This window comes from Bactrocera tryoni, unplaced genomic scaffold (genome assembly GCF_016617805.1).
Source record: "Bactrocera tryoni isolate S06 unplaced genomic scaffold, CSIRO_BtryS06_freeze2 scaffold_25, whole genome shotgun sequence".
NCBI lineage: Eukaryota > Metazoa > Arthropoda > Insecta > Diptera > Tephritidae > Bactrocera > Bactrocera tryoni.
The window spans coordinates 7,390,469-7,404,886 of NW_024395977.1; the positions used below are offsets into that span (position 1 = coordinate 7,390,469).

General features: G+C 38.1%; 1 protein-coding gene across 1 annotated transcript; it reads right to left on the bottom strand.

Annotated features, from left to right (window-relative positions):
* Positions 1-4,795: 4,795 nt before the first annotated feature.
* Positions 4,796-5,311, bottom strand: LOC120780421. Its single transcript, XM_040112699.1, has 2 exons — positions 4,994-5,311; positions 4,796-4,939 (listed from the first exon to the last, which is right to left on the bottom strand). The coding sequence occupies exons 1-2, from the start codon at positions 5,309-5,311 to the stop codon at positions 4,796-4,798; spliced, it is 462 nt and encodes a 153-aa protein (XP_039968633.1).
* Positions 5,312-14,418: the final 9,107 nt, after the last annotated feature.

The window sequence follows — 14,418 nt, forward strand, 5'->3', positions numbered from 1 at the left end:
TAGGCGTGTTGTACTCCGATGCCGCCCACTTTTAGTAGTTTTTAGTAGTTTTTAACCGTTATGTGCGGAATGAGCGGGGTTATCTTCCGATTTCATTTTCCCCTGTGCGAAATCCAGTCATCTTGATCATTTATATATATTTGGGTGATAAGTCAACCTATCGGTGAGCAAAACTATTTTAATAAATACTAGCTGTTAACCTGTGCGCTTCGCTACACCTAAATCGATTAAAACTCTTAAGGGTTTTGATTTATTGGTCTTTTAGTAGTTTTTAACGGTACCGTTATGTGCGGAATGAGCGGGGTTATCTTCCGATTTCATTTTCCCCTGTGCGAAATCCCGTCATCTTGATCATTTATATATAATTGGGTGATAAGTCAACCGGTCGGTGAGCAAAACTATTTTAATAAATACTAGCTGTTACCCTGTGCGCTTCGCTACACCTAAATCGATTAAAACTCTTAAGGGTTTTTACTTTGTGTTTTATTTATTGTTGTAAAACTGTTACTTATTTATAAAACATTTATAAAACATATTGGTATACAATATTTTTTGGTTTTTTCACCTGGCGAGTAAATGAATAAGCACCTTGGTGTTCCCACTCTCGAGCATGGGACGAACAATTGGCCGTGGGAGAAGCACGGTTCTTCCAAATTGACGCCGCACACTTGAAACGTTTGCCCTTGCGATTTGTTGATGGTCATCGCAAAGGCAAGACGTACTGGGAACTGCAAGCGCTTAAATTCAAACGGCATGTTCGTTGGAATCATGGGAATGCGTGGTAAGAGTACAGTATATGTTGTAGCTTCTCCTGGCAGTTTTTCTTGAATGGCAAAATTGATTTCGTTAACAATATTCGGAAATACACTTTCAGTCAATTCTTCTTTCGATTGTAAAATTGTACAAAAGTTGTTAGGCATTGTGATCAAACCGGTATCATCGATTGGTATTTTGCCTTCGCCAATGTCCAAGAACTGCTTCAAAAACGCCGCTGCGGATTGATCATTTTGCAATTTGACTCGCATGTTGATGGTAAGAGTCAGCTTTTGAACACGTCTCCACAAAACTGACGATTTTAAACATGCGTTTATTTCGTCGGCAGGAGTTGATCGAGGAATGACTGGCAAAGTTTGCCGAAAATCGCCGGATAATAAGACTAATGCTCCGCCAAAAAGTTATTGCTTTTGGCGTAAATCTTGCATTGTTCTATTGAATGCTTGTTATACTTTTTGTTAGCCATTAGGCATTCATACCATAGAACTATGTGAGAACTAAATATCTATACAGAATTTAGCCCACACAACCCATAAAGACACACCCTATTGTTCACAACACAACGGGAAAACCACGCCACTTCTAGAAACACAAGAAGATTGAGAAACCAGACATGCAGATGAAATGACAACAACAATGCATACGCAGCGGTAAAACCACGCTACGCAAGCAATACAGCGGGATACCACGAAGACGGAGAAATCAGACAAGCAGATAAAACAACAACAAGCATGCATACGCAGCGGTAAAACCACGCCACTGCCAGCAACATACGTCGTCCCAGCAACACACGCCATCCCAACGCAACATGGCTTGCTGGGGAGTTAGGTGACGGATGATCAGGGAGTCAGCACGGGACTGTAACAGCGTACGCACGTTTGGCATCAGACTACGCAGTGAGTTTATCCTCTGGCAAGTCTTGGTACCCTGACTTGTGAACGCTGTCTGTTAAGGTCGAGCTTGGTAGTGAGTTTATCCTCTGACCAACTCAACCTTTAACATCGCGGTCGCTAACGCAGTCTTCCGTGATCCGGGATCTCTACGCGGCAAAAGTGGTAAAAAGGACCTCTCCAGCGTAGCAGAGGAGCGTAAAGGTGTATACCAGTACAGCGTTATTGAAGCCTACACGAGCGTCGGCAGAAGTTGCCGAACGTAGTCGTCGTAGCACGCGAGTGTCAACGTGTATACCAGGACAGCGTATTGAAGCCTACACGAGCGCCGGCAGAAGTAGCCGAGCGTAGTCGTCGTAGCACGCGAGCGTCAACGTATATGCCCGGACTTTATCATCGAAGTTTACAGGAGCGCTGGCAGAAATAGCCGGGCGCAGTCGTCGTAACAGAGGAGTGTCAACGTGTACGCCAGGACACCCTTATTGAAGGCTACACCTGCGCCGGCAGAAGTAGCCGAGTGTGATCGTCGTGGTACAGAGCAGCAAGTCGTCTAGCACCTAGGAGCGCAACAGAGCGGGAAATGGTATTGCCCTAACGGGCCACACAGAACCGTTACCCTGACAGCGTCGTCATCGGGCGACGACAGTACAACGCAGGAGACAATTTTGTAACATAGATTAATATATGCATATTACATTTTACATATTAATATAAGTTGAATGAAATAAAGTACGATTCGCAGAGGAGCCCCAGTATCTACAAAATTTATTGTAACGAACCCTGGACACGGTGAGTATACCTCAGCAATTTATACTTGTAAGAAGCAGGGGCAGAAAAAGCTTCGTTACAACTATTCCAGCTCCTCGCAAAACTTTTGCCATTTCTGATTCCATCGATATGTTGCACGTTGGTGTTTCAGCGACTTGGATGTTCAACGGTAGTTTCAACGCAGAACGTGCTGTTCGGCCGCCATCAAGTAGAGTAGCAGCGATGCCTGACGAAGCAATTGCCAGCGCAATTTTCCGCTGTGACCGTATAGTAGCAAGAATCAAAGAGATCAGAAACGTCTTCCCTGTACCACCGGGCGCATCCAGAAAGTGGAATCCACCGGCGTTATTGTCAACCGCTCGTATAATCTTATCATAAGCATTTTTCTGCTGAATATTCAATTTGGTAATGTTAGCTTGTATGAAAGCACGTAATTTATTGCCATCGTATTGTTGTTCATGTTGAAGCTCATGGTCAAGCATATCAATCGCTGAACAATTGGGCGCAGTTATGCCAAGTTGCGCTAATGCCTTATTCGTAATTGTAAGGCACAGATCTTCAATCTTCATTATACATTTGTAATGTATATAGCAAGTCTGCGTCCGATGCTCGATTACGCGCCAAAATTAATAAGTCCTCGGTCATGCAGTCTTTGTACTTATTCCACAGTTCTTGCGGATTTGACGGAAGGCATGTAGATATTATTATGGCGATTCCAAGTGAAATATTGTGGTATTTCGGAATATAGCAATGTTCTTGCAAATTCATCGTTTTCACACAACTCAAAAAGGTAATTAGTGTTGTCCCCGGTGGTCGAACTGCCAAATGAAGAACAACGGGATGCCGGTCGTGTATTGGGAACGATAAAACGCGCCATACCGCTTCGTTGCTGCTTATATAACGGCCCATTTGGTATTGCTGAATTTCATCGATTCTCTGATAATCAGCCACTCCGAAAACTGCCATATCACTGCCCTTATTTACGTATTTGCAGATGTATTTGATCGATTTGACAGAGTTGCAATATTCTACATTGATGTGCGCTTCGAAAATTTTTTATAACAATAGTGAATACGGCACGACCCAACGATTATCAACATCAACGTCTTGATTCCGAACTTTTATGACCGTTGAATTACGCAATCTTCAGCGGATCGACGCCGATATAGTGGATATCCGTCATTTCCAGTGATTGTATCATCAAATAAAGCTCTAGGATAGCGCTTTGAACACTTATTATCAATCATGCATGGTGACGTTGGATTAATAGCGCCGCAAGGGCCGTGGATCATGTTTTTTGTTGCAACGTCGAACAATTGTGGGTCGATTGCTTCATCTGGAATGAGATGACTTTATCAATCTGATTTGGTCGTATTTTGCGAACTAACCAAATTTTCTGCCATTCGATCGGGTACATCCAGCATCGAACTTCTCCAAAAACATGAAGTTTCACAATTAAATTCACCATTACTTTTTGCTTTTCCCTGAATACACGTGCTGTTAAGTCGTGACGATCAGTTGTTGATTGACCGGGGAACAAATATCATTTGATGTCATTCCACTTCGGATTGCACGTGAACGTTATGAACAGATCCGGTCTGCCGTAATGGCGCACATACGACATCGCATCTTGCGCATACTCGTGCATATGGCGCGGACTGCCGATGTATGTGGCTGGCAATATTGTCAGACATCCAATGCTATTCACATTTGCATCATTCATTACGGCATCTCTCAAATGGATGTACTCTTCAGAACGTAATTTCGCTTTGTTGAATCGAATAAAGTTGACACGTTCGGTCTCGATTTTCGCATACATGTCAACCAAATACTGATGGAGAAGCTTGCGACATTTCAGGATGTAGTTGTCTTCTTGCGGACGAATCATTATTCTGCACGAATAGAAGTTCATTGCACTGAGTTTTTTCGGTGTTTATTGGCCTATAAAAGAACAATACACAAAATATTAAATCGTAAGTAACATTTCTTCTCAGAAATTGTACTTTTTTACCAGTAGTTGGATTTATCAATCGCATATTGATGTGATAGCCGTCATCACCTCTCCAGAATAATATCGGATAATCTAATGCATCATAACTACGGTGTAGCTCGGAAACACGCTGAAGTTGTTCGTTTCTACGGTGCAGTACAATATCTCGCGATTCAAACTGTTCACCAACAATGACGATTGCCACCTCATCGATTGTTGGTGCTTTGAATCGTCTGGCATGCTGCCCCATCGGCATTTTGTCTGCTCTGATGGCGATTCGATGGTTATCAGACGGAATGCGGTCCAATGCGGTTTTGAACAATCGAATCAATTCATTGTGTTCATGAAAAAATCTTTGCAAATTTAGTATGATTTATCGTCTTGTGCCGGTCGCAATGTTACATCGTTGATTTAGTTGGTCAGTTTCATTACCGATGAAATATATTTGCAAAAATTGATAGTCGGCATCGGCAAATGGTATGAGCGAGCCTGCTCGATGGTATATTTGTCCCTGAATCTGTAGAATAAAAAAGTCAAATGTTTCACTGGAAATTCCATGCAAAGTAATCACCTTGAACGTCGGCATAAATGGATCTCTAATGATCTTTGTGGCACCAAAAGAAGTCATTTGAAGGCATGAATTGTATGCATGTCTGTTCTGCAAGAAATGCTTAGACGTCGGTGATTCTCCAGTGAGTAAGGAATGTAATGGTTCTGGTGGCGGTTCCAATGCAGGCAGTTTCACTTTGAAACTGGAGCAGCACATGCCAGCTGTTTCTCCTCGAAACTTCGCTGCATTGTAATAAGTACAAATAATATCCATTGCTCCAATGGCACCATGCAGGCTGTAGTCGCAGTCAGGATCGTAGTGAAAGCCAACATGTTCCATTTTGATTTTACCCACACACGCATATGCAATAAGACCCACCAACAGTGTATTTGCAAACCGCATGGAAGCACTTACGAAACAATAACAATACTCACTGGCTTTGTGTGTGTTCCACTGTCAGCAGAAAAACACAAAATCGGTTCGAATAAATGTAGCAAATCGATGGAATTAAATCTGGAAAAAACACACAATGTTGAAACACTTTTTTTTACACACACCGCGCATTTTCAACCGACAATCGAACCGCATGGCATCACATACGAAACAACAACAATACTCACTAGCTTTGTGTTGTACGCAGAATGTTAATCACGTTGAAATCTGAGAAAAATACACACAATGTTGAAACATTTTTTTTGATACACTCAGTGCATTCGGAACAGGTATGTCTTGTTAGCTTGACAGTCATCCATAGAAAGAGCGAATGACAGGCAAAAACGATCAACATGCGATGTCAATGTTTTTTTATTAATTGTAAACATCCGCCAGTTGTTTCTGTTTATTAGTAAAAAGCATTTGACAGGACTGCCAATCTTGCGGCAAAACAGTATTTCATGAGAATTTGTAGAGGCGGGATGTATCATTTTTTTTTTTTTTTGTTTTTGCAAAACGTGCAATGATACACACATTAAATTTCTTATGTGCACCCTCCAAACAGACCCCAATCCCCCCTGAAAATTTCATTGAAATCGGGCAAGCCGGCAAGGAGGAGTATGCGAACATAATAATATAAATAAATATAAAATAAATATATGAAATAAATTTGCAAGCAATCCTATTAAAGATTTTAATGAATTCCGATATAATGCTTTAATTTTATTTAAAAAAAAAGTAAAATTAAAAGAAGATTTTTGAGATCGCATTAAACCATTTAAAGCACCAGGGGAATTGCATGTAAAATGTAGTTTGCATTCACATGCTTAAATTACAGGTATTATGTTTTGTAAAGCCTCTTAAATATCTGTTACAATCGCCACGCTATATTACGTAGTAGTCTATACGTAGGAGAGGTGGGCACGGGCCGGGCTTTCTTTCGTGGTCCGCGGGCCGGAGCGGGCCCGGGCCCTGAAATTAAGATTCGTGCGGGTTTCGTGCGGGCCCGGGCCTTAGCAAAAAGGCCCGGCCCGTAAAAACCCGAAATAGGCCTGAAAACAATTTTGATTTGATCGCGCTATTTTTTTTTATTCTCGAATTAGAACCGCCATTTATCGCATTTTAAATTTACTATCGATTTGTTTATACAAATTTTACTTGTTTGCACACCACTAATTCAAAATTGGCGTCCTATTGTGAAATTGATAAAACTGTGAAATATAAAATATGTCGCGACAAACCATTCAGGACGCTGTGAATAAAAAAAGTGAATGTGTAAAGCTAATACAAAATGAAAAGGGCAGAAGTGACGTGTGGAAGCTGTTCGATTGCGTTAATTATAATGGCAAGAATGTCGATTTTGTGTGCTGCCGGAGCTGTAAGCATGTGCTGGTGTATAATTCAAAACAAGGCACGGGCACCCTCAGCCGCCATAAGTGCATGTCTCAACAAGACGCGCTTAAGTCACAGCCCAAATTGGACATGTTTGCCAAAAAAGTTGTTTCGACGCGATTTCGGGATTCGTTTGCTCGAAAGTAGCTAGCCTTAGTTGCAAAAGACTTGCACCCTTTCAATATTACCAAAGATAAGTTCTATTCCCATTGCATTCGTTGCATTGACTCTGTTTTTTTGTGAATTGGTAGGTAGCGGCTTCCGTGAATATAGCCAAGCACTTCTCAACATAGGAGCAGAATTTGGAAGTCAGTCTTTTGATGATTTGGTTATATCCCGTAAAGTGTTAATCACTACCATCATGGAGAAAGAGTACGAAACGTTGAAAACTCAACTTATCATAAGTTTGAAAAACCAACAACTGGCATACACGACCGACATGTGGAGTTGCGACTACACGCAGCGAAATTTTATATCGCTGACTGCTCTCTATGTGGATGATAGCTTCCAACTGAACGTCGCTCTTTTAGGTACTAATATAAATCAATTTTTATAATATATTTGTGTGTACGATTACATATAATGTACATGTTCATACACACATATTTACATATTTATTTATTAATGTTTATGAAGCATTTAAACTACTTGTGTATCTTTTACAAGTATCAGGGAGTTCTTGGACGAGAAGAAAACTGGAGAAAATATTCTTAAAAATGTTCAGGACATTTCACAGGATTTCAACACACTTGAAACTATCGATCGAGCTGTGTTCGTTATGGACAATGGTGCAAATGTCGTTGCGGCATTTAAAAGCTTCAAGTGCCTATCTTGTGCTTGTCACAATCTGAACCTTGTCATGGATGACGTCATTGAGAAAAATCCTCTTGCGGAAGTGAAGGCTTTAATAGATTGCTGCAAATCTTTAGTCAAATGTTTTAAACATTCTCAGCTTAACAGTAAGCTCTTAAAAACGCTGAAACAGCAAGTTAAAACACTCTGGAACTCTACATTTTTTATGCTCTTGAGTATATTTGATGTAAAAGAGGAAATAAAAACTCTTTTACTTAAAAAAGATGAGCTACAGCGAATTAGTAATTTAGATTTTTCATTACTTGAAAACATTTTATGCTTCTTAAAACCTTTTAAGGACTGCTCTGAAGCACTTAGCTCTAACAAGGAACCAACAATGCAAATATTTGCATTGTGGTCTAAAAATTATGTAAACTTTGCAGAACTAGCACACTTGATTCCCAAATAATAACTGAGTTTAAAACAATGACCCTAAGCGCATTGGAAGTCAGGTTTCTTCCGGCAATCGCTCATTTAGTTGGGCTTTTCTTGAACCCTCCATATAAAGAGATGAATTTCCTTTCAGAGGAAAAAAGAGAAAATGTGTTAGCTACGGTAAAAGCAATGCTCTCCGAATTTATAGGTGATCATGAAAATAGTAGCTTTGATGACATAACTAATAAAATAAGCCCAAATAATTCCGAAAATAGAATGTTTGCTGAATTTTTAGACATAAGTTATGTAAAAAAACGAAAAGTTGAGAAAAACGCTATCGACATAGAGCTTGACAAATATTTGGCCAATCCAGTAGCTCATGGCACACATATTTTAGAATTCTGGAAAAATACAAGGGACTTAAAATACCTTCCCAAATTGGCTCGGACCATTCTGGCTATTCCAGCCAGTTCGTCTACGAGCGAAAGGCTTTTTTCAAAATCGGGCCATGCTTTAAATGAAAAACGCACTAGGTTAAAAAGCACAAATTTAGCAAAAATTTATTTATTTATTATAAATTGCATGTATTTTAAATTTACTTATATGTGTAAATAAGTTTCGTGCCGGGTCGGGCCGGGCCAGGGCCTTGGTGAAAAAGTTTCGTGTTCGGCCGGGCGGGCTTCTCAAAAAAGAGTTTGTTTCGTGCGGGCCCGAGCCTCAAAATACATACCTTTAATACGTAGTCTATATGTAGCATATATATACATATGTATATTTTTATGCGGCTTGCAAAAATCTGTGTCGATATGTATGCAAGCTCATACCTAAACATACATATGTACATATTTACGCTGGTTTGTTGGAGAAGCTGTTACAGCGGCAAGGGAAGCAGTGGCAATTGGCGATCGTTCGTTTGTGTTTTCGACACAGCTCAGATTTTCTACTAACAACACAATGTTGTGACACATTGACTCTTCGACAAAACGTGAGCTTCAACCATTGGTTGCCCGTGACAACGGAGATTTCGCATGAAGCAATAAGTGTACTAATTTACATACAAAGTTGTGTGTAGACAAATTTGCAAATATTATACGTATGGTCTGTCATATTTGCGCGACCGCTTGGTCTTTTAATATGCCATCAAACATATAACGCCCAGCAAATAAATATGTAAATATATAACTTATTAAACGTACATTAATAATATATATGTATATATATATTATGTATTTCCAAAGATGTTAAGGAATTCGTCATGAAATAGTTCAATTTGTACGTGCATGCTTGTGTGCTTTGATATAAAATATACATACCTATGTATGTATGTACTTATATGTTACAGTTAAAACTAGATTTTAGACATAACGCGTTTTTCCTAGTTAGAACGCGTTTTTCCACAGGGAGTCAGTTAAAACTGTTCCGAAAGTTAGAATTCATTTGTTGTGATTGGCCGCGAGGCATCACCTGATTCGACAAGTGCGGGGGAAGAGCTGTCCGCGCGATGTGTGTTTGCTTCGTTCATTCTCGCTTCGTTGTTATAGCAATAAACACGTGTATTATTTATTCGAGCGAGCGCAATTGTCGTGGCAAACTTAAATGAGGGGACGCGATGGAAAGATGAATTTTTAAACAAATTATTAGCGATTCGTGATCACGAAAAAAAGGAAGACCACTTTAATATTATGATAAAAGAAATCAATGACAAATTAGTGGACGAAATTGAAGAAGCACAACTAGCTGTTCAAAAATCTCAAAAACAATACAGGAGACTGAAGCGATTTAAGGTAATTAATATTTGTGGTATACGAAAATTAGTGACTAAACTTGTATGTAGATGAAATTTTTGACATAATTGAAGCAGCTCATGTGGCCATCGAACATGGTGGTCGGGATAGACTGAAAAATTTAACTTCTCGAAAATATGCAAACATAACTTTAGAAATGATAAATATTTTTCTCTCTATGTGCGAAACTTGTCAGCGTAAAAAGAGTATGAAAAAAGGACTTGTTTCAAAAGCCATAATACATTATGAAATGAACAGTCGTTCCCAAGTCGATCCAATCGACATGCAAACACAAGAAGATCGGCGATTCAAGTTTATAATGGTATATCAGGACCATTTGACAAAATTTGTTTTGTTACGTGCACTGAAAAAAAGAGAGCCGCCGAGGTAGCGTATCAATTGACTGAAATATTTTTTACATTTGGTGCTCCTTGCATCTTACACTCCGATAACGGCAGAGAATTTGTAAATTCTGTCATAAATGAGCTCGTTTCATTTTGGCCCGAGTGTAAACTGGTCCATGGAAAGCCAAGACACAGCCAAAGCCAAAGATCTGTTGAAAGGGCTAACCAAGACGTGGAGAAAATTTTGGCTTCATGGGTGCAAGATAACAATACTACAATGTGGTCAAATGGTATTCGTTTTATGCAGTTTATGAAAAATCGGGCACTTCATTCCGGTATTAAACAGTCACCATACAAAGCAAAGTTTGGTATCGAACCGCGAGTAGGGCTTATGACTTCGATTTTGCCTCGAGATGTTATTGAGGATATACGAGATGAAGAGGATTTTAAAAATGCGTTGAATAAAATAAATATGACGGATAATACAGATAATGCAGAATCCGAGCCTGTAACTAGTTGCAGTGGACAGCATCTGATTATAACTGAAGCCCAACAAAAAGACGTAGAAAGTTCGTCCAAAACAAATAGAGAATCGCCAATTGTAACAGAAACAAGTGAATATGGCATTGAAGATGAAGCATCTCCGACAGCTGAACCTCTTATAATACCACCACACGACAAAGACCTTGAAATTGTAAACAATATGAATCGACAAATAATGGCATCCAGAGAAACAGCACATCAAAACTTGAAAAAACAGGCCAAGAAAATTACATTGACATTAGAGAAATATGGAACGCTTGACAAATTATATTGCAGATATGAACATACGCGTTACTTCATTGTTTTATCAAACTTAGTTATATTCCTTTGTTCTCATTATTCCGCTAATGAGTAATCTATTTAAATGTGCTTTTCAGGACAGAATTTGACAAGTGCAAAGAAAAATTTTTGCTTGAAGAAGATGTACCGAATACAAATTTACCTTTGAGAACTATTGCTAAGGGAACAGCCATAGGAACAGGCCAAGGATTTATGCGCTGCGTATGCAAGAAAGGATGTATATGTATCAAAAAGGTGTCTCTGCAAGAAAAGTTGTTATCTATGCAATTCGAAATGCCACAATAGTTTGTCTTGCAATAACAAATAAATCCTGTAGATTGTTTCTTTTTAAAATTATATACTTTTTTTAGCTTTCGCTTTAGCTATAATATAGTCTCTAATTTCTTTGGCACCTGTTGTGGAATACTTCAGAGCCAATAATAAATTTGTTTTCATTAAATTGAATTAAAGTTCAATCCTTCCAATTGATTTTTCGTTTATAATAATGTTTTCAACTTGTAATAAAAACACGTACCATGTCCTAAATCTCTAATGGGTGTGTTATTTTCTTGGATATAAACATTACAATGGGCTTTCAAAACCTTCGATCATTGCAGTATTTGTACAGTTGTCATTAGGTTCTTGTTTACAAATATATTTACTTAAATTATTTTTACATTTATATCTTAATATTATTTTATCTTCCAAAATTTTACTTACGATTTTATTCATATCCAAAGTAATGCCTTGACGATAGGATAATGGAGTAACTTTGTTATGCATTTCTTTTCAACAGGCTGGATGTTTATAAATTACAATGAAAGTGTCGTCTAATCTACCTACAGCCCGTGTCTTGCATATTCAGGTCCATGTCAATAATCAGTATACTAGTTTGTTCTACTGTTTAGTTTGTTTACTAACCATCTTTCCATCTCGTCCGTATTTATTGCTGCTGAATCTCTAGATTCTTCCTTCGAGAAATTATTAGTTGTAGATCAGAAGCATAACTCATTTGCATAATTCTTGCGATATATAGCTGTTGTTTTAATGATCCTAATATCAAATGTTTTAATCATTATTTCCAAAGTTAGAATTAATTTGTCTTTGTTTATTATTATTTTCAATTATGTCGTTGAACCTTGTTTTAATTTCAATCACGTAATCGTCGTGGTCTGGGACGCTTGTGATATATTTCAAAATCGATCCTAAGAAATCAAGTAATCGTCTTTAGCGTCCGGCTAATGCATTCCTTCAGTGATTTGTTTTGATATTGAAACGATACCGTCATTGCTGATCTCTCGCTTTACATTTTTGACGTCTAATGACATGTTTTAAATACATTTTTGGCTAATTATCATATGGAGCAGATAATTAATGGTCTGATACAAAATGATGGGGCTTCGGGGTGATCTCGAGTTAATGCGTACCCACGATCTTGTAGTCAGGTTATTCCTGAGCTAAGGATGTTGCTAGGACGTTCTATCTTCATCATTGTTTCAGGGTTGTCTTGGCAGCAGTCTTCCCCTCCGTTGTTAAAAATTGTTTCCTCACGATTTTGTTCGTACTGTTTTTCTTCAGATAGCGTGGATTTGTTTTATTTCGTCGGTTTTGTTTCGCAATTGGTGGATGTTTTTTTAAATTCAAATAGCGTACTTATTATAGATGATTTCAGCGTTAGCCAATGCGGGTGAGTATTCACTTTTAAAAGTTGCGGTGTCGAAGTCATATGAAACTGATTGATAATATTCAAGCATTTTATGATCGTAGATGGCTTGTTGGTTTTAGGATTTGTTTTCAGTAGATTAAACAAGATCGAGTTTTTACACTGCATGAACTTTGGTATGAGCATCAGTGTGTTGAATTTTGTTCTATGATGGATGTTTGGAAGACCTGTTTCAGTTAGTAGGATTTAATCAAGGCTGACTACATTAAAGTTAAATTAAGCAAGGTAAATATGTATGCATATTTAAGCAAATAGAAAGATGCAACGAATTTCCGAACGCTAACTGGCAAATCTAAATATGAAGTCTTTTTTGATGGGATATGCCATTGCCAAGTATTGTGATGAGACGAGAGGATATGTATTATGTTGAAATGTTTTGAGATGAGTTATCAAACTATATTAAGTCATATAATCTATCATTAAATCATCATATGCCGATGATGTCATATAAAGTTTATGTGAAAGGAGCTGAAGGAGCTGCAGTCTGCTGATGTGATGCCTACACGATAGTAGATGTCATTCATGTTAATTGCGAATCACGAATTATTGCTAATTGTTATTATGTGTTGTCAAGATATTTGAGATTTTGTCGGCTGTGGTGATATGAATAAAATTACTTATTGAATTTAATTGTGTAAAATATTAATGCAAATTCCTTTATTTCACAGTATCTCGGAGCACTAAAAGTTAAATAGAAATATCTTTAGTTGAAGATTATTGCAACCATTATTGAAAATGCAAAGAAAATTGTTAAATGCTTTAGCTTAAACTGCAAAGAAAGAACTAACAAAGAAAAAAGTTTACATATCATTTACTTTTTCTTTGCTTTGGAGGACTTAGTACCTATATGAACACTTGCACATAGACATTTCTGCATAAAAGTAAATCATATTAGCCACAAAAGCAAATCAAACCACAGAAACTACCACACTGCTATTTGAAGTTGCATGAAACTCTTTCTTTGTATTACAGCAATGCGAAGATGCCCTTGCCGCTTAGTGGTAGCTAACCAATTCTTGCTATTCTACCTTAAGCATTTAGTTTCTCTCTCTTTCAGTTTTTTCGTACTCCACACTTTTACAACTGCAATTTTATCTAGCTAGTTGTTATTTGATCAAGGAAATGCTAAACACTATATAGATATATTTAGTAGCTACTGCGAATGTGCATGTTATTGTATATAATGTGTAGATGGGTAAGTATTGAAAAATTTCCCTTTAAGTTTCAGCTTAAGAACACCGCTATGATATTTAAGGCTGCAGATGTGGAAAAAGGTCTGGAAAAGGGAATTGGTAAAAATAGCATCGCAATCACAATACATTCAACTGGAGTCAGTCGTTGGAACGCACATGGCATGCAAACCTTGTTTACTGCCACAAAAGTCAAATGCGGAAATAGTTTTGCAATAACAATACAATTTACATAAAAATCACGGTTACTTAGCCTGAGCAGAACGCAGACGTAAAATGTGAGTGTATTCTTTGCACAGGATCAAGGAGTTTGATCTTCACTTCAGCAGATTGAAAGTGCGCGAAGACTTTTGTGTGACTTCAGAGTTATGGCAGAAGATGAAAGCGGTAAAGACTGATCAGTTGTATATTTCTTTCTCACTACGCTTCTTCTACACTGCTCTTCTGCGCATCTTAAATTTGACAAGATGAAATCTATGTTCCCCTCTTCTACTGCGCGCTTTAACTTGAGTGCGTCTTTTAGCTGAGGAAG

What these genes read in the sequence shown, in the direction of transcription:
- LOC120780421 (XM_040112699.1), bottom strand. Translation starts at nt 5,311, where the DNA reads ATGGAACATGTTGGCTTTCACTACGATCCTGACTGCGACTACAGCCTG. An exon ending in CATTTATGCCGACGTTCAAG is followed by an intron (nt 4,940 to 4,993) that starts GTGATTACTTTG and finishes TTTATTCTACAG; the next exon opens with ATTCAGGGACAAATATACCA.